This window comes from Salmo salar, chromosome 01 (genome assembly GCF_965601325.2).
Source record: "Salmo salar chromosome 01, fSalSal1, whole genome shotgun sequence".
In the NCBI taxonomy this organism is placed as follows: Eukaryota; Metazoa; Chordata; class Actinopteri; order Salmoniformes; family Salmonidae; genus Salmo; species Salmo salar.
Window position 1 is genome coordinate 168,373,694 of NC_138291.1, and position 27,527 is coordinate 168,401,220.

The window sequence follows — 27,527 nt, forward strand, 5'->3', positions numbered from 1 at the left end:
CGTGTTATCTTCAGTAATGTTTTGCTTCCAAAACATCCGGTGATTTTGCAGAGAGCCACATCAATTTACAGAAATACTCTTCATGAACGCTGATGAAAGATACAAGTAAAGATAAACTTCTTACATCTAGACGTTCCGCTAGCGCAACACCTGCTCCAATATCCAATGATAGGCGTGGCGCGAATTACAAATTCCTCAAAAATACAAAAACTTCAATTTTTCAAACATATGACTATTTCACAGCATTTTAAAGACAAGACTCTCCTTTATCTAACCACACTGTCCGATTTCAAAAAGTCTTTACAGCGAAAGCAAAACATTAGATTGTCAGCAGAGTACCAAGCCAGAAATAATCAGACACCCATTTTTCAAGCTAGCATATAATGTCACAAAAACCCAGAAGACAGCTAAATGCAGCACTAACCTTTGATCTTCATCAGATGACAATCCTAGGACATTATGTTATACAATACATGCATGTTTTGTTCAATCAAGTTCATATTTATATCAAAAAACAGCTTTTTACATTAGCATGTGACGTTCAGAACTAGCATACCCCCCCGCAAACTTCCGGGGAATTCGCTAACATTTTACTAAATTACTCACGATAAACGTTCACAAAAAGCATAACAATTATTTTAAGAATTATAGATACAGAACTCCTCTATGCACTCGATATGTCCGATTTTAAAATAGCTTTTTGGTGAAAGCACATTTTGCAATATTCTAAGTACATAGCCCAGCCATCACGGGCTAGCTATTTAGACACCCGGCAAGTTTAGCACTCACCAATATCAGATTTACTATTATAAAAGTTTGATTACCTTTTGTTGTCTTCGTCAGAATGCACTCCCAGGACTGCTACTTCAATAACAAATGTTGGTTTGGTCCAAAATAATCCATTGTTATATCCGAATAGCGGCGTTTTGTTCGTGCGTCCCAGACACTATCCGAAATGGTAAAGAAGGGTCGCGCGCATGGCGCAATTCGTGACAAAAAAAATCTAAATATTCCATTACCGTACTTCGAAGCATGTCAACCGCTGTTTAAAATCCATTTTTATGCAATTTTTCTCGTAAAAAAGCGATAATATTCCGACCGGGAATGTCCATTTAGCTAAACAGAGGAAAGAAAACAAAGCTTTCGGTCGACGCGGGCACGAGCCTGAGTCTCACAGTACTGTAACCAGCCACTACCCAAACACGCTACTTTGTTTCAGCCAGAGCCTGCAAAGCCACGATTCAGCGTTTTGCCGCCTTCTGAGAGCCTATGGCAGCCGTAGGAAGTGTCACGGGACAGCTAAGATCCTCACTCTTCAATAAACAGAGACAAGAAGAACGACACCTTGTCAGACAGGCCACTTCCTGCATGAAATCTTCTCAGGTTTTTGCCAGCCATATGAGTTCTGTTATACTCACAGACACCATTCAAACAGGTTTAGAAACTTTAGGGTGTTTTCTATCCAAAGCCAATAATTATATGCATATTCTAGTTACTGGGCAGGAGTAGTAACCAGATTAAATCGGGTACGTTTTTTATCCAGCCGTGAAAATACTGCCCCCTAGCCATAACAGGTTAATGCAACCGCTGTGTCAGAGTTCAAAAAAGCTTTACAGTGAAAGCACACCATGCAATAATCTTGAGTACAGCGCTCAGCCACCAAAAGAAGCCATACAGATACCCGCCATGTTGCGGAATCAGTAAAAGTCAGAAATAGCGTTATAAATATTCACTTTGATCTTCATCGGAATGCACTCCCAGGAATCCCAGTTCCACAATAAATGTTTGTTTTGTTCGATAAAGTTAATCTTTGTCAAAATACCTCCTTTTTGTTCACATTTAGTTAACTATTCCAAATGCAAACGGCGCGGGCGCTAAGTCCAGACGAAAAGTCAAAGTTCCATTAGTTTGTAGAAACATGTCAAACGATGTATAGATTCAATCTTTATGATGTTTTTATCATTAATATTCCAACCGGACAATTACTTTGTCTTTAGAAATGAAAGGGAACGGAGCTCGTGCTCACGGCCGTGCGCGTGCCTCAACTAAAGGCTTTCAGCCAGACCACTGGTTCAAACAGCTCTTATTCGCTCTCCTTTCACAATAGAAGCCTGAAAAAACGTTCTAAAGACTGACATCTAGTGGAAGCCTTAGGAAGTGCAATCTGACCAAATTTACACTGTATATGGGATAGGCAATCGCTTGAAAAACTACAAACCTCAGATTTCCCACTTCCTGGTTGGATTTTTCCCAGGTTTTCGCCTGCCGTATGAGTTCTGTTATACACACAGACATCATTCAAACAGTTTTAGAAACTTTAGGGTGTTTTCTATCCAAATCTACTAATAATATGCTTATCTTTAGCTTCTGGGCCTGAGTAGCAGGCAGTTTACTCTGGGCAACTTTTCATCCGAATGTGAAAATACTGCCCCCCAGCCCAGCGAGGTTAAGACACTAACAACTTACAGACGGTAGACAATTGAGGTCACAGTTATGAAAACTTAGGACACTAAAGAGACTTTTCTACTGACTCGTAAAAACACCAAAAGAAAGATGCCCAGGGTCCCTGCTCATCTGCGTGAACGTGCCTTAGGCATACTGTAGGGAGGCAGGACGGACAGCTGATTGTCCTCGCAGTGGCAGACCACGTGTAACAACACCTGCACAGGATCGGAACATCGCACCTCCGTTACAGGTACACGATGGCAACAACTGCCCGAGTTACACCAGGAACGCACAATCCCTCCATCAGTGCTCAGACTGTCCGCAATAGGCTGAGAGAGGCTGGACTGAGGGCTTGTAGGCCTGTTGTAAGTCAGGTCCTCACTAGACATCACCGGCCACACAGTTACCTATAGGCACAAACCCACTGTCGCTGGACCAGGCAGGACTGGCAAAAAGTGCTCGTAACTGACAAGTCACGGTTTTGTCTCACCAGGGGTGATGGTCGGATTTGCGTTTGTCGAAGGAATGAGCGTTACACCGAGGCCTGTACTCTGGAGTGGGGTCGATTTGGAGGTGGAGGGTCTGTCATGGTGTGGGGCGATGTGTCATAGCATCATCGGACTGAGCTTGTTGTCATTGCAGGCAATCTCAACGCTGTGCGTTACAGGGAAGACATCCTCCTCCCTCGTGGTACCCTTCCTGCAGGCTCATCCTGACATGACCCTTCAGCATGACAATGCTGCCAGCCATACTGCTCGTTCTGTGCGAGATTTCCTGCAAGACAGTAATGTCAGTGTTCTGTCATGGCCAGCGACGAGCCTGCACTTCAATCCCATTGAGCACGTCTGGGACCTGTTGGATTGGAGGGTGAGGGCTAGCCCCCCCCCCCCCCCCCAGAAATGTCTGGGAACTTGCAGGTGCCTTGGTGGAAGAGTGGGGTAACCTCTCAATGCAAGAACTGGCACATCTGGTGCAGTCCTTGAGGCGGAGATGCACGGCAGGACTTAATGCAGCTGGTGGCCACACCAGATACTGACTGTTACTTTTGTTCAGGGACTTATTCCATTTCTGTTAGTCACATGTTTGTGGAACTTGTTCAGTTTTTGTCTGTTTAATCTTATGTTCATACAAATATTTACATGTTAAGTTTTCTGAAAATAAACTTAGTTGACAGTGAGAGGACGTTTCTATTTTTGCTGAGTTAGGTAGAGAAATTAAAATTACGTTCTCGGGCAACAGCTCTGGTGGACATTCATGCAGTCAGGATGACAATTGCATGCTCCCTCAACTTGAGGAATCCGGGTCATTGGGTTGTGACAACTACATTTTAGTGTCCTTTTATTGTTCCTAGCACAAAGTGCACCTGTGTAATGATCATGCTTTTTAAGTAGCCACACCTGTCAGGCGGATGGATTATCTTGGGGAAGGAGAAATGCTCACTAACAGGGATGTAAACAAGTCTGTGTACGAAATTTGAGAATTAAGATTTTTGTGCGTAAGGAAAATTTTAGGTGAGATTTCATGAAATGTGGGACCAACACTTTACATGTGTTTTGTTCAGTATAGATTTGATTGAGCAACAGAGTAAACGGTACAGAATGTGAATAGAGAACTTGTTAATGAGCAACGCAGTCAATGTTAAGCATCATTTTATGCCCTCTCCCCACCCCCAGGTATCTGTATGCTTCTGACACAGCTAGATGCCCAGGCTATGGACTCCCTGTTCCTGGGGCCAGAAAAACAGGCCAACATACTGCTCTGTATCCTTAATGCCTTGAAGGGTAAAGGAATAGCTGCTTTATATCTTCTGCCCATCTTAAAATGTTTTTCTATTTCAGTTGTGCCAAATGAACATGATGTTGGTCAGTAGAGCTAATTTGCTGTCTTCAGTTTCCTCTTTGAGAGTAATAAATGCAACCTTTAATTTAACCAGGAAAAGACCTTAATGGTTAGAAACCTTTTTTGCAATAGGGACCTGGCAAGCGGTCAGTAGGAAGAAGTCTGCATGTACATACAATACATTCAAAATAATTGCTATGGTCAATTACATTTTCTATCAGGGCTTTTAAACACTGACAGCGATACCCTCTCCAGTTTTTTAGTCTTTAGTAGTTTGTTCCAAGACCAGAGAATGTTATAGGATTTTTTTTGGTTTGTTTTTGTTCTCCCACGTTTCAGCCCTTGCCCTAGGAACTGGGAAAGAGCCCTGACTGTGAGCATAGGCTGTGGGATTGGGATGTTAGTTGGGAGCAAAGATATGTAGGGAGTAGCCCAACCACTGCCATGTACACAAGTATGTACCAGTGCTTAACAATAGTCCAACACAGATAAAAATGAACCTTCCTAAATGACATAGCTAGTAATATGTTAACGTTTATTTCCCCAGATGAAGAACCATCCAACGAGATGGATCCCTTCTGGCCAGTCTTGCAATGTTTTATGGTGATCTTGGATTGTTTGGGCTCCAGGTTTTGGGGTCAAATTGAGCCATCCCAAGCCTTCCAGGCCATCACACAAAGCCCTAGCTACTCTGCAGAGCTCGAGAGCATCAGACAACAAACCATGATGTACGTGTCACTCTTTATCTTGCCATTAATTCTTTCATATTGTTATTTCTTCCAAGTTAAGCATATAGTTGATACTATTCTTCTTTTGCTCCGTAGATCACGTGTTAAAACGGAAACTACATATGATGATGACATGGTGACCTGCAGTCAGATGGTATATGACAGTAACACCAAAGTGAGCAAGGTAATAACACCCATCTGTTGCATTTGTATATTATTAGTTGTACCTAATTCCTCTATGCACATCTGTGGTTAGGGTTTCGCACTTAAAGCTTTCCCAAAACATGACCTTTAGAGTAAAAAGCACGATGCGGAACAACAAACCGCTTTAACAATCTCTTCTCAAGCTATTCTCCCTCATCTTTATTACAGAAGGATTCAAAGCTTGTTTCATGTGCTACCAGTCAAGAGCGTCCACTAGTCAGGGACAGTGTTGAGGTTATTTATTGCGAGCTGTCTTTAATAGGAATGAAAAATGAATAACCCAACCTGAGTTAAACATGTAGGGTACATCTGTGTGCAGTGGCCTTTAGTTTGATGGAGCCACTCCAGGTGTGACACATGGTTTTATTAAATGTCATATTACAAAATACATTGAGTTGGTAGAAGGTATGTTAACTTCCTATGCATTTCTCTTATCTTATGTAACACCATGTTATGTATTACTATTTTATTTTGTAGGGAAGCAAACGCTCACGTGGTGTGGATAGCAATGTGGTCTATGAGGATATGAGTTCTTTGGTCAACCTCCTGCATTCAGAAGTGGGACAGGCATTGCGTGTGCACGACAGCACATTTCTCTGGTTCATCCCCTTTGTGAAATCTGTTATGGACCTTGACGAACACAGCGTCCTATACATTACTGAGGTTGTCCACTACCTATGTGGGGAGATCAGCACAGACCTCCCGAAGCCCCAGGTTCGCATATGTGACAAGGTCACAGAGTTCTTCACTCTTATTCTGGTCCATATCATCGAATTGCACCTGGGGATTGGCCGCATGAATATGCTCTATTACTGCGCTCCCAAGTGGGTGGGCGTGTTGGTGAAATGTGCCACCCTGCCTGGTGACGCTTTCGTCCATACCTCGGAAGGTCCAGTTTCTCACTCGGTGTCTTCCACATCCTCCTTGAGGGTCAGTGTGCCCCGAAAGGCCTCTACTAGCAGGGCTGTTCCACAGGCATGCATGCATATCATCCGGTCCCTGCTGAAGGAAGGGACCAGGCTGAACCCCAACAGCAAGTGCCACCACTTCCTGAACCATCTGAACAAGCACCTCAGAGAAGGGCAACAGAGGGATTGGAAGCTGATTAGGCCGGAGATTCAAGAGCTTCAGATCTGTCTGAAGGACTATGTCAAGATGATGATGAACAGGCCAACCATAAGTACTTCTCCACCTGAACCGCTGGCCATTGAGGCAGGGCCTGTGGCACCAACCACACCACCACTTCAGTCAAGCAAGGACCCCTCGGGACCTAGCAGCTTAGCTGAATTCAACCCTCCTATAAAACGGGAAGGGTTGTGGGATGATGTCGAAGGCAGTACATCTGGTGGTGGGGATTCTAAAGGAGTTCAGAGGGGGTGGGACATAGACCTAGCGTTGCTGAAAAAGGAGCCCCTAAACCCCGACGAGGAGTTTGTCGAGCCGACTAATGATTCTAGACCAACCCAAGACAACTTAACTTCCTTGAGGGCAGATCCAGAGAAAATACAGGTGATCAAATCCAGACTCGGCCAGCTTATGACCAAGAAATCCAAGTCTGAGAGAGCAAGGCCCTCTGTAGGGCTCAGTGAATTCGGTAAAGAGAAACCTGAAAATCTGTTGACCAGCCGTAGAGAGGAGGCATCCAACCTCCACGGCATTAGCAGACACCCTCCATGCCTCCAAGAATCCATGGACAATGTGCCCCTCTCTGTTTTAAAAAGTAATCTTCAAGGAAAAGAAGCCTCCAAATCCTCACGAGATCGGAGTAAAGGAAACTCGAGACAATTTGACCGACCACAATCCCCACCAAAGTTAACTTCAGATGTAATTGTTATATCTGATGATGAGGCTACATTAGATGTTGGTAGAGCAAGAAGGACTGAGTGTTTTTCTGAGACCTCCCAAATAAAAAATGAACCAGATGCCTCTGACCAGAATCCTAGTCCTTGTCGTGATTACAATGGAGACATGAGTGAATCTCAGGTGTTTGAATTTGAAACACAGGAAGATATGGCCTCTGCCTGGTCCAATAGAGATTCGGAAAGTAACATGCCACCCGAAAATCCCAAAGAAGATAGCCCTGTCAGTCCAACTACAAGAGAGACTTTATCAAGCTGGGAATGTGATACACAACCGATCTATGACGAGGATATCCAAAGAGCCTGTCAGCAGGTTGAGAAGGAGCTTGAGAAGCCTAAGACCCTACCTCAAGGACTCAAACGGGCCACTGTTGTCAAAAAAAGAAATCTTCTTGTTGATGCAAAACCATTGGCCTCCAAGTGCCTGAGCAAGAAACCTACCGTGGTCGAAAAACAAATCAAAGAGCCTGTGAAGGATGCTCCCCATGCAGTTACACCACCATTGAGAAAAAGCAGTTCAACGGTACGTTCAAAGAGACTGGAACCTGAGACACACTCTTCCTTAACCACATCAGCCATCTCACACAAAACGTCATTAACTCCAGCCATTGTCCCTCCTAAAAGAGTCAGAAAAGCCACAGAGCCTGTGTCCACAGTTGAGAAGCTTGGCCTTAAGAAGAAGGTGCGAAAGGCCTTTGATCTCTCCCAGGGATCACGTGATTCTGTTGGTGATCTGAGGCACCACGGCGCTACCGTCAATGTCCCACAGGCCAAGAAGCCTACCCGACAGACCAAGAGGTCGAAGGTGACCTTCCCTCAGAAGAGAGTGGTCAAAGGGAGTAACAATAAGCTGTTCCAGTTCTTCAGGCAGAGCAAGCAGGCATTGGGAGCCGGAATTTCTGCAAAGGCAGAGCCAATGAAGAGAAATCCGAAAAAGATTGATGAAATTCAAACTCCCCGTTTTGTTACAGAGGAGGACGATGAAGACGAGGACTTGCAGTGTTCCCAGCTCGAACCTGCCCGTCATGAACAGCTGACGGTCAATCACAGCTCTCAAAGAGCCAATGAGAACAAACCAGCATCCTCCAATACAGTGAGTAGTGTGTTGTCCAACATGGACAGGCATATCTCTCCATACTTTCAAAGGAATGATGATGTCACACCTGGACCTTCTGGTCAAGTCCCCAAAAGCAATGGAGGTGAAGATTTTGATGCAGACTGGATGTACCTCACACAAATGGAGCCAACTGAAATGGAGATGTGCTCGCAGATGGAGGAGGAAGACGAGTTCTTCTACACACAGCGGGACCCTATAGACATGGACATTGACGCAGACAGCCAGATACCCTTTGAGGAAAAAGGAGGGTCTTCAGACTGCACATGGCCTAAACAGGCAGACGAAGGGCAAGGGGCTCCACTTGCCGCACAGACTTTTAAGAAACCGGCTACTCCGCCACCCTCGCGCTCTAGCTTGACTAAGGATGATGATCGCTTGTTCCTGAAACCAGGAATGTCCCCTATGTCGGTTAAAAAGGCCAAGCCGTCCACGACTAAGATCTACGCAACCTCAAGCTCCAGGAGTGCCTCCTTGGTGCAAGAGATGGAGAGGACCGCCAATGCTCCATTTTCAGCTTCTTCTGCCCCTGCTGGAAGAGGTAGGCCTGCCCGGCCAGTTGTGCCTGCACAAAGACACTGCGTACCACAACCTCATCTAGAGGTTGGTCAGTCTCTTCCTCTGAATCAACTCTTATACAAGCCCATCACACCACAACTACCACCAAAACAACCACCATCCAGACCTGAACAAAAGCTCCCCCGTGCACCTGACCAGCCCCTCCGCCCAATCCTGCAAAGCAACATAGGTTCCACCCTCCAGCCCTCCACCTCCAAGACCTACACCAGGCCCGACGCCCCTTTCCGAAGTCAGATGCCCAACCCAGAGGTTGGCTTCAGATTTGATACCAACTACCTCATTCAACACATCCTGAAATGGACCTTTGATATGTTCAGTAACTACAAGCAGTTTGGTATACCCTCTGAGGTATGTGAGTTACCGCTGAAAAAAGTAGGCTTCAGCTTCAGCTCTTATGATGAATACTACAAGACCTTTTACCCCCTGCTTCTCACCAACACTTTTGAGGAGGTGAGTAGTCAATTTGTTACAAAATATATTGTGTAACTCGTTTAGGTGTGAATTTTGTCCTGCTATGGTGCATTTAGGCTGTAGGCAATAGAGGTCGGCCGATTACCGATTATTGGAGGACCCAAAAAAGCCAATACCGATTAATCGGCCAATTTTTATTTACTTATTTGTAATAATGACAATTACAACAATACTGAATGAACACTTATTTTAACTTAATACATAAATAAAATCAATTTAGCATCAAATAAATAATGAAACATGTTCAATGTGGTTTAAATAATGCAAAAACAAAGTGTTGGAGAAGAAAGTAAAAGTGCTTTATGTGCCATGTAAGAAAACTAACGTTTAAGTTCCTTGCTCAGAACATGAGAACATATGAAAGCTGGTGGTTCCTTTTAACATGAGTCTTCAATATTCCCAGGTAAGAAGTTTTAGGTTGTAGTTATTATAGGAATTATAGGACTATTTCTCTCTATACGATTTGTATTTCATATACCTTTGACTATTTGGATGTTCTTATAGGCACTTTCGTATTGCCAGTGTAACAGTATAGCTTCCGTCCCTCTCCTCGCTCCTACCTGGGCTCGAACCAGGAACAGATCGACAACAGCCACCCTCGAAGCAGCGTTACCCATGTAGAGCAAGGGGAAGAACTACTCCAAGTCTAGCTAGCCATTTCATATCGGTTACACCAGCCTAATCTTGGGAGTTGATAGGCTTGAAGTCATAAAAAGCGCAATGCATTGCGAAGAGCTGCTGGCAAAACGCACGAAAGTGCTGTTTTGAATGAATGCTTAAGAGCCTGCTGGTGCCTACCATCGCTCAGTCAGACTGCTCTATCAAATCATAGACTTAATTATAACATAACACACAGAAACACGAGCCTTAGGTCATTAATATGGTCGAATCCGGAAACTATCACGTTTATTCTTTCAGTGAAATACGGAACGGTTCCGTATTTTATGTAACGGGTGGCATCCATAAGTCTAAATATTCCTGTTACATTGCACAACCTTCAATGTTATGTCATAATTACATACAATTCTGGCAAATTAGTTCGCAACGAGCCAGGCGGCCCAAACTGTTGCATATACCCTGACTCTGCGTGCAATGAACGCAAGAGAAGTGACACAATTTCACATGGTTAATATTGCCTGCTAACCTGGATTTCTTTTAGCTAAATATGCAGGTTTAAAAATATATACTTGTGTATTGATTTTAAGACATTGATGTTTATGGTTAGGTACAAGTTGGAGCAACGACAGCCCTTTTTCGCGAATGCGCACCGCATCGATTATATGCAACGCAGGACAGGCTAGATAAGCTAGTAATATCATCAACCATGTGTTAACTAGTGATTATGATTGATTGTTTTTTTGTAAGATAACTTGAATGCTAGCTAGCAACTTACCTTGGCTTCTTACTGCATTCGCGTAACAGGCAGGCTCCTCGTGGAGTGCAATGTAAAGCAGGTGGTTTGAGCGTTGGACTAGTTAACCGTAAGGTTGCAAGATTGAATCCCCAAGCTGACAAGATAAAAATCTCTCGTTCTGCCCCTGAACAAGGCAGTTAACCCACCGTTCCTAGGCCGTCATTGAAAATAAGAGTGTGTTCTTAACTGACTTGCCTAGTTAAAAAATATTTATAAAAAATTAAAAATAGAATCGGCAAATCGGTGGCAAAAAATACCAATTACCGATTGTTAGGAAAACTTGAAATCGGCCATTCCGATTAATCGGTCGACCTCTAGTAGGCAACTGAAAAGAATGGTCAGTCTAGCATTTCAAAGATGTTTGACATTTTGGCAAATTTTAGACTTGTGAGTAATGAGTCACAAAACAGTTTTTAATGATGCTCTCTTAGAGTTAATCTCTTCTATTAAGGTCAAATTCTCTTCTCATCAAAGCTTGCAGGTGAATGGCTAAAGAACAAGGAATCAGGGAAGGTGATAACTCAGAATTTAAAAGTTGTCGCAAATGAGTACAGCCACAGTGTTTGGAATGTCAGTTTTACAGGTAAGCCTAAGTAACCATTTTTTTATTTTGCTTATGCTAACCATTTAAAAACAATGCTTGAAGCTTGCACTAGAATCTACATACTGGTGATTAACAGTTGTTAATTGTGACGTTGTCCCAAAGCTGAGCCATGTAACAACTTATTTTTGTCAGCGAGCATTACTGCCAGTGATGACTCCCGTCAGATGTACCCTAGGGAGGAGGATCTGGTCATTCTGTGGCTGCCCCAGAATAGAGGTGCTTACTCATGGCATGAGCAGGGCTTCTTGGATCCCCAAGAACAATTTGGCTATGTGCAGAGATCCAATGTCTGCAACGGAGGCGTGGGTGAGTACATTTGTGTGTAAGAGGCCAGGAAGTGATAGGCTACATTAAGAGGGAAGGAGGTTGTATTGCTATGGAAAAACAAGTTGAGTAGAAAAAATGTACATCAACATAAATTCTTAAATTGATAGTATGAGATTTTGGCACTTAATTTGTCCTTAACTTCTGCTGTATGCGATTTGATTACTATATACTTTTTTTAGAATCACTTCTTGGACATCTGGTGTATAAGAAGCAATTATTGGTGCCATGATTGTCCATTCGGAAAGTATTATTTCATGGTTTTGTTGTTTTCGCTATTTGTCTGCAATGTAGAAAATAGTAAAAATAACGAAACCCTTGAATGAGTAGGTGTCAACTTTTGACTGGTGCTGTATATATCCAGACAGTGCATTTGGAAAGTATTCAGACCCCTTCACTTTTTCCATGTGTTACTTTACAGCCTTATTCTAAAATGTATGAATTTGTTTTTTTCCCTCATCAATTCTAACACACTACCCCATAATGACAAAGTAAAAACAAGTTTTTAGAAATGTTTGCAGAAGTATTAAAATTAAGCAACTGAAATATTACATTTACATAATTATTCAGACCCTTTACTCGGTACTTTGTTGAAGCACCTTTGGCAGCAATTACAGCCTTGTCTTATTGGGTATGACGCTGGAAGCTTGGGACATCAGTGTTTGGGAAGTTTCTCCCGTTCTTCTCCGTAGATCCTTTAAAGCTCTGTCAGGTTGAATGGATAGCGTCACTGCACAGCTATGTTCAGGTCTCTCAAGAGATGTTCGATTGGGTTCAAGTCCGGGCTCTGGCTGGTCCACTCAAGGACATTCAGAGACATCCTGAAGCTACTCGTGTGTTGTCTTGGCTGTGTTCTGAGGGTCATTTTCCTGTTGGATGGTAAGCCTTTGCCTCAGTCTGAGGTCCTGAGCACTCTAGAGCACGTTTTTATCAAGGATCTCGCTGTTCTTTGATCCGTTCGTCTTGCCCTCCATCCTGACTCTTCTCCCAGTCCCTGATGCTGAAAAACATCCCCACAGCATGATGATGCTGCAACCACCATGCTTCACCATAGGGATGGTATTGGCCAGGTGATGAGCGGTGCCTGGTTTCCTCCAGACGTAACGCTTGGCATTCAAGTCAAAGTTCAATCTTGGTTTCATCAGACCAGAGAATCTTGTTTCTCATGGTCTGATTCCCCTTTAGGTACCTTTTGGCAAACACCAAGCGGGCTGTCGTGCCATTTACTGAGTGTCTTCTGTCTAGCCACTCTACCATATAGGCCTGATTGGTGGCTTGCTGCTGAGATGGTTGTCCTGACCATCTGGTTATTGGTCACCTCCCTGACCAAGGCCCTTGTCCCCCGTTTGCTCAGTTTTGCCCGGTGGCTAGCTCTAGGAAGAGCTCCGACACATCCTGTTTCCATTGATCGTCCTTGATGTTTCTACAACTTGGAGTCCACCTGTGGTAAATTCAATTGATTGGACATGATTTGGAAAAGCACACACCTGTCTATGTAAGGTCCCACAGTTGGCAGTGCATGTCAGAGAAAAAACCAAGCTATGAGGTCGAAGGAATTATCCGTCGAGCACTGAGACAGGATTGTGTCGAGGCACACATCTGGGGAAGAGTACCAAAACCTTTCTGCAGCATTGAAGGTCCCCAAGTACACAGTGGCCTCATCATTCTTAAATGGAAGAAGTTTAGAACCACTAAGACTCTTCCTAGAGCTGGCCGCCAGGCCAAAATGAGTAATCGGAGGACAAGGGCCTAGGTCAGGGAGGTGACCAAGAACCCGATGGTCACTCTGACAGAGCTCCAGAGTTCTTTTGTGGAGATGTTTGTTCTTCTGGAAGACTCTCCCATCTCAGCAGCACTCCACCAATCAGGCCTTTATTTTAGAGTGGCCAGACGGAAGCCACTCCTCAGTAAAAGGCACATGACAGCCGCTTGGAGTTTGCCAAAAGGCACCGAAAGGACTCTGACCTTGATAAACACGATTCTCTGGTCTGAAATCAAGATCGAACTCTTTGACCTGAATGACAAGCGTCGCGTCTGGAGTAAACCTGGCACCATCCCTACGGTGAAGCATGGGGGCAGCAGCATCATGCTGTGGGAGATACAGAGATCCTTGGTAGCCTGCTCCAGAGCGCTCATGATTTCAGACTAGGGCAAAGGTTCGCCTTCCAACAGGACAATGACCCTAAGCACACAGGCAAGACAACGCAGGAGTGGCTTCGGGACAAGTCTCAATGGCCTTGAGTGGCCTGGCCCCAGCCCGGACTTGAACCCGATAGATCTTCTCTGGAGAGACCTGAAAATACAGTTGAAGTCAGAAGTTTACATACACTTAGTTTGGAGTCATTAAAACTTGTTTTTCAACCACTCCACACATTTCTTGTTAACTATAGATTTGGCAAGTAGGTTAGGACATCTACTTTGTGCATGACACAAGTAATTTTTCCAACAATTGTTTACAGACAGATTATTTCACTTATAATTCACTAACACAATTCCAGTGGGTCAGAAGTTTACATACACTAAGTTGACTTTGCCTTTAAACAGCTTGGAAAAATCAGGAAAATTATGCCATGGCTTTAGAAGGTTCTGATAGGCTAATTGACATAATTTGAGTCAATTGGAGGTGTACCTGTGGATGTATTTCAAGGCCTACCTTCAAACTCAGTGCCTCTTTGCTTGAGATCATGGGAAAATCAAAAGAAATCAGCCAAGACCTCAGAAAAACAATTGTAGACCTACACAAGTGTGGTTCATCCTTGGGAGCAATATCCAAACGCCTGAAGGTACCATGTTCATTTGTACAAACTATAGTTCGCAAGTATAAACAACATGGGACCACGCAGCCGTCATACCGCTCAGGAAGGAGACGTGTTCTGTCTCCTAGAGATGAACGTACTTTAGTGCAAATTAATCCCAGAACAACAGCAAAGGACCTTGTGAAGATGCTGCAGGAAACTGGTACAAAACTATCTATATCCACAGGAAAACAAGTCCTATATCGACATCCTGAAAGGGCGCTCGGCAAGGAAGATGCCTCTGCTCCAAAACGCCATAAAAAAAACTGACTACGGTTTGCAACTGCCCATGGGGACAAAGATTGTACTTTTTGGAGAAATGTCCTCTGGTCTGATGAAACAACAAAAAGGAACTGTTTGGTCATCATGACCATTATGTTTGGAGGAAGAAGGGGGAGGCTTGCAAGCCAAAGAACACCAACCTCGAAGCACGGGGGTGGCAGCATCATGTTATGGGGTGATTTGCTGCAGGAGGGACTGCTGCACTTCACAAAATGGATGGCAGCATTAGGAAGCAAAGTTATGTGGATATATTGAAGCAGCATATCGAAACATCAGTCAAAGCTTTTTCGCAAGTGGGTCTTCCAAATGGACAATGACCCCAAGCATACTTCCAAAGTTGTGGCAAAATGGCTTAAGGACAACAGTCAAGGTATTGGAGTGGCCATCACAAAGCCCTGACCTCAATCCTATGGAAAATTTGCGGGCAAAACTGAAAAAGCATGTGCGAGCAAGGAGGCCTACAAACCTGACTCAGTTACACCAGCTCTGTCAGGAGGAATGGGCCAAAATTCACCCAACTTATTGTGGGAAGCTTGTGGAAGGCTACCCAAAACGTTTGACCCAAGTTGAACAATTTAAAGGCAACCCTACCAAATACTAATTGAGTGTATGTAAACTTCTGACCCACTGGGAATGTGATGAAAGAAATAAAAGCTGAAATCATTCTCTCTACTATTATTCTGACATTTCACATTCTTAAATTTAAGTGGTGATCATAAGTGACCTAAGACAGGGCATTTTTACTAAGATTAAATGTCAGGAATTGTGAAAAACTGAGTTTAAATGCATTTGGCTAAGGTGTATGTAAACTTCTGACTTCAACTGTAGCTATGCAGCGACACTCCCCATCCAACCTGACAGAGCTTGAGAGGGTCTGCAGAGAAGAATGGGCGAGACTCCCCAAATACAGGCGTACCAAACTTATAGCATTTATTAACCTGTTGGGGATAGGGGGCAGTATTTGCACAGCCGGATCAAAAACGTACCCGATTTAATCTGGTTACTACTCCTGCCCAGTAACTAGAATATGCATATAACTGTTTGATTTGGATAGAAAACACCCTAACGTTTCTAAAACTGTTTGAATGGTGTCTGTGAGTATAACAGAACTCATTTGGCAGCCCAAAACCTGAGAAGATTCCAAACAGGAAGCGCTCTCTCTGACTTTTTCTTGGCCTTCTTGATCATCTCTAACCAAAACAGGGGATCTCTGGCATAACGTGACATTTCCTAACGCTCCCATAGGCTCTCAGAAGGTGCCAGAACGATGAATGGTGGCTTTGCAGGCCATGGCTGAAAAACAGTAGCGCATTTGGATAGTGGTCGATCTGAGGACAATGAGACTGGAGGCGCGTGCACAAGCCGACACCATGTTTACTTTCTCTCTCTTTGAACGAAAACAACCACTCCCGGTCGGCATATTATCGCTTTTTTACGAGAAAAATAGCATAAAAATTGATTTTAAACAGCGTTTGAAATGCTTCGAAGTACGGTAATGGAATATTTAGAATTGTTTTGTCACGAAACGCGTCGGGCGCGTCACCCTTCTTTACCCTTCGGATAGTGTCTTGAACGCACGAACAAAACGCCGCTATTTGGATATAACTATGGATTATTTGGAACCAAACCAACATTTGTTATTGAAGTAGAAGTCCTGGGAGTGCATTCTGACGAAGAACAGCAAAGGTAATCAAACTTTTCTAATAGTAAATCGGAGTTTGGTGAGTACCACACTTGGTGGGTGTCAAAATAGCTAGCCTGTGATGGCCGGGCTATCTACTCAGAATATTGCAAAATGTGCTTTCACCGAAAAGCTATTTTAAAATCGGACTTAGCGAGTGCATAAAGGAGTTCTGTATCTATAATTCTTAAAATAATTGTTTTTTGTGAACGTTTATCGTGAGTAATTTAGTAAATTCACCGGAAGTGTTCGGTGGGAATGCTAGTCACATGCTAGTCACATGCTAATGTAAAAAGCTGTTTTTTGATATAAATATGAACTTGATTGAACAAAACATGCATGTATTGTATAACATAATGTCCTAGGATTGTCATCTGATGAAGATCATCAAAGGTTAGTGCTGCATTTAGCTGTGGTTTGGGTTTATGTGACATTATATGCTAGCTTGAAAAATGGGTGTCTGATTATTTCTGGCTTGGTACTCTGCTGACATAATCTAATGTTTTGCTTTCGTTGTAAAGCCTTTTTGAAATCGGACAGTGTGGTTAGATTAACGAGAGTCTTGTCTTTAAAATGGTGTAAAATAGTCATATGTTTGAGAAATTGAAGTAATAGCATTTCTAAGGTATTTAAATATCGCTTCACAGGATTACACTGGCTGTTGAGTAGGTGGGACGCAAGCGTCCCACTGGCCCAGAGGTTAAAATCTATTTCATTTTACCTTTACCCAAGAAGACTTAAGGCTGTAATCACTTCCGAAGGTGCTTCAACAAATAATTGAGTAAAGGGTCTTAATACTTATATAAATGTATTTCCGTTTTTTTATTTGTAATAAATTCAAACATTTCTAAACCTGTTTCTTCTTTATCATTATGGGCTATTGTGTGTAGAATGATGAGGAAAAAACAATTTAATCAATTTTAGAATAAGGCTGTAAGGTACATTTTTTTTGTTGTTGTTGAAAAAGTTAAAGGGGTCTGAATACTTTCCGTGTGTGTATACTGTACCAGTCAAAAGTTTGAACGAACCTACTCATTCAAGGGTTTTTCTTTATTTGACTATTTTCTACATTGTAGAATAGTAGTGAAGACATCAGAGCTATGACATAACACACATGGAATCATGTTGTAACCAAAAAAGTGTTTGAGATTCTTCAAAGTAGCCACCCTTTGCTTTGGTGGCTGGTTTGCATTCTCTCAGCCAGCTTCATGAGGTACTCACCTGGAATGCTTTTCCAACAGTCTTGGAGTTCCCACATATGTTGAGCACTTGTTGGGTGCTTCACTCTGTGGTCCAATTCATCCCAAACCATCTCAATTGGGTTGAGGTTGGGTGATCGTGAAGGCCAGGTCATCTGATGTTGCTCTCATCACTCTCCTTGGTCAAATAGCCCTTACACAGCCTGGAGTTGTGTTTTGGGTCATTGTAGTCCCACTAAGTGTGAACCAGATAGAATGGCGTATCGCTGCAGAATGCTGTGGTAGCCATGCTGGTTAAGTGTGCCTTTTAATTCTAAATAAATCCCTGACAGTGTCACCAGCAAAGCACCATCACACCACCTCAACCAAACACACGTGGGGAGATCATCCATTCACCTACTCTGCGTCTCACAAAGACACGGCGGTTGGAACCATCAATCTCAAATTTGGACTCATCAGACCAAAGGACAGATATCGACTGGTCTAATGCCCATTGCTCGTGTTTCTTGGCGCAAGCAAGTCTCTTCTTATTGGTGTCCTTCCGTAGTGGTTTCTTTGCAGCAATTCGACCATGATGGCCTGATTTCACGCAGTTTCCTCTGAACAGTTCATGTTGATGTGTCTGTTACTTGAACTCTGTAGCATTTATTTGGGCTTGCACTTGAAGATATTTTCTGCATTGACTGACTTAAAGTAAAGATGGACTGTTTCTCTTTGCTTATTTGAGACTATTTGGTAAAATACTTGTTCTTTTACCAAATAGGGCTAACACAACTGATTGCCTCGAAGAAATTAATTTGTGGAATTTCCTTAACTTCAAACAAGGCACACCTGTTTAATTGAAATGCATTCCAGGTGACTACCTCATGAAGCTGGTTGAGAGAATGTGAAGGTTACTACATGATTCAATATGTGTTCTTTCATAGTTTTGACATCTTCACTATTATTGTACAATGTAGAAAATAGTAAAAAATATAGAAAAACCCTTGAAAGAGGTAGGTGTGTCAACTTTTGACTGACACTATTAGTGTGTGTGTTCTGTTATTATTCTGTTATTATTATCTGACCAGCAGGGTCACAGTCACTGTGGCATTATTCTGCTATTCTGTTATTATTCACTGATCAGCAGGGTCACAATAATCACAGTAGTTGTAGAGGGTGCAGCAGGTCAGCACCTCAGGAGTAAATGTCAGTTGGCTTTTCATAGCCGATCATTCAGAGTCAGAGATAACAGGTGCGGTAGAGAGAGTTGAAAACAGCAGGGTCCACGACAAGGTATCATGTCCCGTGAACAGGTCAGGGTTCCATAGCCGCAGGCAGAACAGTTTAAACCAGAGCAGCAGCACAACCAGGTGGACTGGGGGACGGCAAGGAGTTATCAGGCCAGGTAGTCCTGAGGCCTGGTCCTAGGGCTCAGGTCCTCCGGGAGGGAGAGTATATGTTTAAATTCACACAGGACACCGGATAAGACAGGAGAAATACTCCAGATATAACAGACTGACCCTAGCCCCCTGACACACAAACTATTGCAGCATAAATACTGGAGGCTGAGACAGGAGGGGTCGGGAGACATTGTGTACCCGTCTGACGATACCTCCGGACAGGGCCAACCAGGCAGGATATAACCCCATCACGTCAGGGACTCAAGTGACGCACCCCTCGCGCCATTGACTCAGCCCCTGTAATAGGGTTAGAGGCAGAGAATCCCAGTGGAGAGAGGGGAACTGGCCATGCAGAGACAGCAAGGGCGGTTTGTCGCTCCAGTGCAAGGGCGGTTTGTCGCTCTTTCACACCCCTGGGCCAGACTACACTCAGTCATATAGGACCTACTGAAGAGATGAGTCTAAAATAAAGGCTTTAGACTTGTGTCTCTCACATGGATAGGCAGACCATTCCATAAAAATTGAGCTCTATAGGAGAAAGCCCTGCCTTCAGCTCTTTGCTTAGAAATTCTAGGGACGGTAGGAGGCCTGCTTCTTGTGACCGTAGCGTACGTTTTTGTATGTACGGCAGGATCAAATCGGAAAGATGGGTATGAGCAAGCCCATGAAATGCATTGTAGATGAACAGTAAAACCTTGAAATCAGCCCTAGCCTCAACAGGAAGCCAGTGTAGAGAGGCTAGCACTGGAGTAATATGATCAAAAGTTCTAGAATTCTAGTCAAGATTCTAGCAGCCGTGTTTAGCATTAGCTGAAGTTTATTTAGTGCTTTTTCCAAGTAGCTGGAAAGTAGAGCATTGCAGTAGTCTAATCTAGAAGTGACACAAGCATGGATACATTTTTGTGCTTTTTTTGGACAAAATTTCTGATTTTCGCAATGTTATGAAGATGGAAAAAAAGCAGTCCATGAAATATTCTTTGTTCTTCAAAAGAGATCGGGGTCCAGAGTAACACCGAGGTCCTTCAATTTTATTTGAGATGACTGTACAACCATCAAGATGAGTTGTCAGGTCCAATAGAAGATCTCTTTGTTTCTTGGGACCTAGAACTAGCTTCTCTGTTTTGTCTGAGTTTAAAACATTTGCCACCATCCACTTATGTCTGAAACACAGGCTTCCAGGGAGAGAAATTTTGGGGCTTCACCACGTTTCATCGAAATGTACAGATGTGTGTCGTCCACATAGCAGTGAAAGTTAACATTATGTTTCCGAATTACATCACCAAGAGGTAAAATGTATAGTGAAAACAATAGTGGTCCTAAAACGGAAGCTTGAGGAACACCGAAATTTACAGTTGATTTGTCAGAGGACAAACCATCCACAGAGACGAACATATCTTTCCGACAGAGGAGATCTATACCAGGCCGGAACTTGTCCGTGTAGACCAATTTGGGTTTCCAATCTCCAAAAGAATGTCATGTTCGATGGAATCAAAAGCAGCACTAAGATCTAGGAGCATGAGGACAGATGCAGAGCCTTGGTCTGACGCCATTTAAAATGTTATTTACCACCTTCACAAGTGCAGTCTGTGCTATGATTGGGTATAAACCAGACTGAAGTGTTTCGTATACATTGTTTGTCTTCAGGAAGGCAGTGAGTAGCTGCGCAACAAATTGTGAGGAATGGGACATTCAGTATAGGCTGATTTTTAGTTTTTAATGTTTTCTGGGTCAAGGTTTGGCTTTTTCAATAGAGGCTTTATTTTTGCCGCTTTTAGTGAGTTTGGTACACATCCGGTAGATAGGGAGCCATTTATTATGTTCAACATAGGAGGGCCAAGCGCAGGAAGCAGCTCTTTCAGTAGTTGGGATAGGGTCCAGTATGCAGCTTGAAGGTTGAGGCCAAGACTATTTTCATGAATGTGTCAAGAGCTACAGGATTAAAAAACTTGTCTCCCTTGATCCTAGGTCCTGGCAGTAATGTGCAGACTCAGGACAACTGAGCGTTTGAAGAAATACCCAGATTTAAAGAGGAGTCCGTAATTTGCTTTCTAATGATGATCTTTTCGTTAATGAATTTATCACTGCTGAAGTGAAAGCCACCCTCTCTTGGAGAAAGCTGCTTTTTAGTTAGCTTTGTGACAGTGTCAAAAATACATTTGTTAGTTCTTATTCTCCTCAATTAAGTTGGAAAAATAGGATGATCAAGCAGCAGTGAGGGCTCTTCGACAGTACCGTGCAGGGTCTTTCCAAGCTAGTCTGAAGACTTCCAGTTTGGTGTAGCGCCATTTCCGTTCCCATTTTCTGGAAGCTTGCTTCAGGGCTCGGGTATTTTCTGTATACCAGGGAGCTAGTTTCTTATGACAAATGTTTTTTTGTTTTTAGGGGTGTGACTTCATCTAGGGTATTACTCGAGGTTAAATTTTGTTCCTCAGTTAGGTGGTTAATCGATTTTTGTACTCTGACGTCCTTGAGTAGGTGGAGGGATTCTGGAAGGGCATCTAGGAATCATTGGGTTGTCTGAGAATTTATAGCACAGCTTTTGATGATCCTTGGTTGGGGTCAGAGCAGATTATTTGTTGCGATTGAAAACGTAATAAAATGGTGGTCCGATAGTCCAGGATTATGAGGATTAACATTAAGATCCACAATATTTATTCCACGGGACAAAACTAGGTCCAGAGTATGACTGGCAGTGAGTAGGTCCGGAGACATGTTGGACAAAACCCACTGAGTCGGTGATGGCCAATATACCACGGCTAAGGGCAGTGTCCAGGCACTCCGCGTTGCGCCTAAGATCATCCCTTAGCTGTGCTATATTGGCCATATACCACACCCCTTCGGGCCTTATTGCTTAAGTATGCATTGTATTATTTTACTATATTGCATTACTTGTAATACAATAGTGTGTTGGTTTCATTTTAAATGCACTTTGTCTAATGCTGGATGTGATGTATTTCTCTGCTGCCCTTCAGGCCAGTGCCCAACTCTGAACCTGATGATAAAGACCCTGGGCAATGTGACGTTGGCGAACAAGCAGGCAGTGCGCTGTGATGTGGTGGGCTCCCTGGTCAGCACCTTGAGGGAGTTCAAGGCAATCTGTCTGCTCAATGGCAGCTCTATGCTCAAGCCCCTCCTGGCCCCACAGGTCTCCTACTTCCAACCTGGCCCGGAGGTCATCCCCAGCCTCAACCTGCCTGTAAGAAACCTTTTGAGTAGGGAGTGTTTGGGGGTTTTAAAAGGGAAGTTATTCCTTTGTGGAACTATTGGATAACCAAGTACTGAGGATTTGTGACTACTTTTAAGTCTGACATGACTAATTGTTTTTGTTTAATTTGAGGTTGCCCTTACATGTGTAAAAATGGCCTTGTAAACAGTATGTCTGTATGATGTGTTTGGCCCAGGATTACAACCTAGACCAGGTGAGGGCGGTGAGAACCGGTTTGTCCGTCATCAGGAACCAGCAACTATCCCCAAAAATCTGCCTGATACACGGACCCCCAGGAACGGGAAAGAGCAAAACCATCGTGGGCCTGCTGCAAAAGCTGTTCTCTGAGGTACGCCGTTTGCCTTGTTTCTGGACACTGTGTTTTGTTGTTCAACCCTGGGCTAAGGTCATTAGACACAAGGAGACATTTTCAAAAATGAACTTTTCTTTTGCTCTAGTGTTCTTTAGTGTTTCTTTTTCCTTCCTATTGAACAACCTTGGCTTAAAGGCATTGTGAAATTCTAACTTGCATATAATTCGCTGTGTTCCCCTCATTCTCATAACCATCTCCAGGGAGTACAGAGCATGGCTCCTCCAGTGAACAGGCAATCTAAACCCCGCCGCATGAGGGTCCTCCTGTGTGCCCCGTCAAACGCCGCCATCGACAACCTGATGAAGAAGATTATCCTGGTCTTCAAGGAGAAGTGCAAGAACATCCAGGGTACGCTACCTCAACTATGGAAATCCTCATGAATTGGTGAACTGTGAATAGAAGAATGAAATATGCCTATTTGGAAAAATGAAATGGGTAAAAATGTACAAGGCAATTCAACCACAAATGATTTTCACGGAACTGATATGGTGAAGTTGACATTGTCCTGGATGGCTTTCTTAAAGGTAACTGTGGGGACATCAATCTGGTGAGGCTTGGGAACGAAAGGACCATCTCCAAGAATTTAAAACCTTTTAGCCTGGACAGTCAGGTGAAAAACAAAACACGTGAGTCTGGAGAGTGTGCGCGGGCACAAGTATGCACGCACCTTCCTCAAATCACCTCAATAAAAAAACACGTTTTGTCCCTTTTCACCTGCAGAAAAGGCACTGATGTCACAGGACTCAGACATCCACCGGCGCGGAACGCAGCTGGACGAGAGCATAGACAAGATCTCCAAGATGTTGCCCAAACTGCAAAAGAAAGAGGAAATGGTACATGCATGCTTCCCCCAGCAGAGGTTGCCAGAAGGCTGGCCACACCTACAGTTACCCAAATCTCCTGTTCTACGCTGTGGGCTCTTACTTTAATTATGGGCCTCTGTTCAGACGCGTTTACAGTCGACATGGGTTCGAATCCAGCCCACTGCCCTTTGACTCACCCTCTTTCAATCTCCCCTGTCTTTTCCTTTAAAAATATGATGGAATGGCATGTTTATAAATTTTTCTGCTTTTCATGATTTCTCTCTTCCTGCGTCTTCCATTGGCTGGTGTGTAGTACCATAAGCTGGCAGCGCAGAAGTCCAGACTGCTTCAAGAGAGACAGACACTCAGCTCCCAACTCAAACAAGTAAGGCCCTCAATCACATGACCATTATATACACTACATGTCAAAAGACTTAGAACACCTACTCATTCAAGGGTTTTTCTTCGTTTAGATTTTCTACATTGTAGAATGATAGTGAAGACATCAACAGTATGAAATAACACATATGGAATCATGTACTAACCAAAAAAGTGTTAAATCAAAATATATTTGAGTTTCTTCAAATAGCCACCCTTTGCCTTGATGACAGCTTTGCACGCTCTTGGCATTCTGAACCAGATTCATGAGGTAGTCACCTAGAATGCATTTCAATTAGCAGGTGTGCCTTGTTAAAAGTTAATTTGTGGAATTTCTTTCCTTAATGCGTTTGAGCCAATCAGTTGTGTTGTGACAAGGTGGGGGGTATACAGAAGATAGTCCGATTTGGTAAGAGACCAAGTCCGTATTATGGGAGGAACATCTCAAATAAGCAAAGTTGAATGACGGTCTTTTAACCTCTTGGGGCTATGTGGGACGCTAGCGTGCCACCCGTGGTGCACCCTATCAACAGCAGGTGCATTTCAAGAGCGGCAAATTTGAAACCAAATGTCAAAATTCTAATTTTTCAAACATACAACTATCTTACACCCATTGAAAGATAAACATCTCCTTAACCTCTATGGGCTAGGTGGGACGCTAGCGTCCCCCCCGTGGTGCACTCCATCAACAGCAGGTGCATTTCAAGAGCGGCAAATTTGAAACCAAATAAATGTCAAAATTCAAATTTTTCAAACATACAACTATCTTACACCCTTTGAAAGATAAACATCTCCTTAATCTAACCACGTTGTCCGATTTCAAAAAGGTTTTACGGCGAAAGCATAAAGTTAGATTATGTTAGGAGAGTACATTGACAATAGCTGTGTGTAATGTTTTGTCAATTCAAAGACAGGCGTCACCAAAACCATAAAACCAGCTAAAATGATGCACTAACCTTTGACAATCTCCATCAGATGACACTCCTAGGACATTATGTTAGACAATGCATGCATTTTTAGTTCTATCAAGTTCATATTTATATCCAAAAACAGCGTTTTACTATGGCGTTGATGTTCAGGAAATCGTTTCCCTTCAATAACCGGCAGTCAAGTCAGCACCACAAATTAAATAATTAAAATTAGATAACATTGGTAAAATATTATATTGTCATTTAAAGAATTATAGATTTACATCTCTTGAACGCAATCGACTTACCAGATTTAAAAATAACCTTACTGGGAAATCACACTTTGCAATAATCTGAGCACTGCGCCCAGAAAAATACGCTTTGCGATACAGACAAACGGCCATGTTGGAGAGATCTAAAATCGAAAATACTATGTAAATAATCCATTACCTTTGATTCTCTTCATCAGATGTCACTTCCAGGAATCCCAGGTCCATAACGAATGTAGTTTTGTTCAAAAAAGCTCATTTATGTCCAAAAAGCTCCGTGTTGTTAGCACATGATCTAAGCCCGCCGGACTTCACTTCATGAACGAGGGGAAAAAATATATTTACGTTCGTTCAAACATGTCAAACGTTGTATAGCATAAATCATTAGTGCCTTTTTTAACCAGAACATGAATAATATTCAAGGTGGACGAATGCATTCTCTTTTAAAACGTATTGGAACGAGGGTACCCAACATGACCTCGCGCGCCAGAGTCTAATCGGCCATCACCGTTCCAAGGCTCTTGTTCGGTCAGATCTCATAGTAGAAGACTCAAAACACTTTGTAAAGGCTGGTGACATCTAGTGGAAGCAATAGGAAGTGCCAAAACATTAATCAGCCCCTGTGTGTTTCAATGGCATAGGCTTAAAGGTAATTCAACACATCAGGTATCCACTTCCTGTCAGAAAATGTCTCAGGGTTTTGCCTGCCAAATGAGTTCTGTTATACTCACAGACACCATTCAAACAGTTTTAGAAACTTTAGGGTGTTTTCTATCCATATATAATAAGTATATGCATATTCTAGTTACTGGGTAGGATTGGTAACGAGATTAAATCGGGTACGTTTTTTTATCCAGCAGTGAAAATACTGCCCCCTAGCCCCAACAGGTTAACCTCTATGGGCTAGGTGGGACGCTTGCGTCCCACCTACGTAACAGCCACTGCCAGCCTGTGGCGCAATTTTCAAAACCTTAAAAATCCTATTACTTCAATTTCTCAAACATATGACTATTTTACAGCCATTTAAAGACAAGACTCTCGTTAATCTAACCACACTGTCCGATTTCAAAAAGGCTTTACAACGAAAGCATAACATTAGATTATGTCAGCAGAGTACCAAGCCAGAAATAATCAGACACCCATTTTTCAAGCCAGCATATAATGTCACCAAAACCCAGAAGACAGCTAAATGCAGCACTCACCTTTGATGATCTTCATCAGATGACAACCCTAGGACATTATGTTATACAATACATGCATGTTTTGTTCAATCAAGTTCATATTTATATCAAAAACCAGCTTTTTACATTAGCATGTGACGTTCAGAACTAGCATACCCCCCCGCAAACTTCCGGGGAATTCGCTAACATTTTACTAAATTACTCACGATAAACGTTCACAAAAAGCATAACAATTATTTTAAGAATTATAGATACAGACCTCCTCTATGCACTCGATATGTCCGATTTTAAAATAGCTTTTTGGTGAAAGCACATTTTGCAATATTCTAAGTACATAGCCCAGGCATCACGGGCTCGCTATTTAGACACCCAGCAAGTTTAGCACTCACCATAATCATATTTACTATTATAGAAGTTTGATTACCTTTTGTTGTCTTCGTCAGAATGCACACCCAGGACTGCTACTTCAATAACAAATGTTGGTTTGGTCCAAAATAATCCATCGTTATATCCGAATAGCGCCGTTTTGTTCGTGCGTTCCAGACACTATCCGAAATAGTAAAGAAGTGTCGCGAGCATGGCGCAATTCGTGACAATAAAATTCTAAATATTCCATTACCGTACTTCGAAGCATGTCAACCGCTGTTTAAAATCAATTTTTACGACATTTTTCTCGTAGAAAAGCGATAATATTCCGACAGGGAATCTCCTTTTCGGCAAACAGAGGAAAAAATCCCAAAGGCGGGGGCGGTCGGGGTCACGCGCATAAGCCCAGGGTCCCTTGATCGGCCACTTGAGAAAGGCGATAATGTGTTTCAGCCTGGGGCTGGAATGACGACATTCTGTTTTTTCCCGGGCTCTGAGCGCCTATGGACGACGTGGGAAGTGTCACGTTAGAGCAGAGATCCTTAGTAAATGATAGAGATGGAAAAGAAGTTCAAGAAATGGTCAGACAGGCCACTTCCTGTAAAGGAATCTCTCAGGTTTTGACCTGCCATTTGAGTTCTGTTATACTCACAGACACCATTCAAACAGTTTTAGAAAATGTAGGGTGTTTTCTATCCATATGTAATAAGTATATGCATATTCTAGTTACTGGGTAGGAGTGGTAACCAGATTAAATCGGGTATGTTTTTTATCCAGCCGTGTCAATACTGCCCCCTAGCCCCAACAGGTTAAGACATGACGGTCAATCAATGTGGAAAATTTCAAGAACTTTGAAAGTTTCTTCAAGGGAAGTTGCAGAAACCATCAAGCGCTATGATGAAACTGGCTCTCATGAGGACCGCTACAGGAAAGGAAGACCCGGAGTTCCTTTGCCGCAGAGGATAAGTTCATTAGAGTTACCAGCCTTAGAAATTGCAGGTTAAATAAATGCTTCAGAGTTCAAGTAACAGATACATTTCAACATCAACTGTTCAGAGGAGACTGCGTGAATCAGGCCTTCATGGTCGAATTGCTGCAGAGAAACCACAATTGGAGGACACCAA

General features: G+C 43.0%; 1 protein-coding gene across 3 annotated transcripts in view; it reads left to right on the plus strand.

The window, feature by feature from the left end:
* Positions 1-27,527, plus strand: part of setx (senataxin) — a 68,833-nt gene that overhangs the window by 23,202 nt on the left and 18,104 nt on the right. For all 3 annotated transcript variants that reach the window (XM_045693042.2, XM_082956169.1, XM_082956171.1), the window contains 12 exons: positions 4,119-4,226; positions 4,832-5,012; positions 5,109-5,196; positions 5,694-9,218; positions 11,128-11,236; positions 11,390-11,563; positions 21,893-22,116; positions 22,322-22,474; positions 22,699-22,846; positions 23,023-23,124; positions 23,219-23,331; positions 23,615-23,686. In XM_045693042.2, the coding sequence (XP_045548998.2) occupies positions 4,119-4,226; positions 4,832-5,012; positions 5,109-5,196; positions 5,694-9,218; positions 11,128-11,236; positions 11,390-11,563; positions 21,893-22,116; positions 22,322-22,474; positions 22,699-22,846; positions 23,023-23,124; positions 23,219-23,331; positions 23,615-23,686 (4,997 nt within the window). The remainder of the gene's footprint in view (positions 1-4,118; positions 4,227-4,831; positions 5,013-5,108; positions 5,197-5,693; positions 9,219-11,127; positions 11,237-11,389; positions 11,564-21,892; positions 22,117-22,321; positions 22,475-22,698; positions 22,847-23,022; positions 23,125-23,218; positions 23,332-23,614; positions 23,687-27,527) is intronic.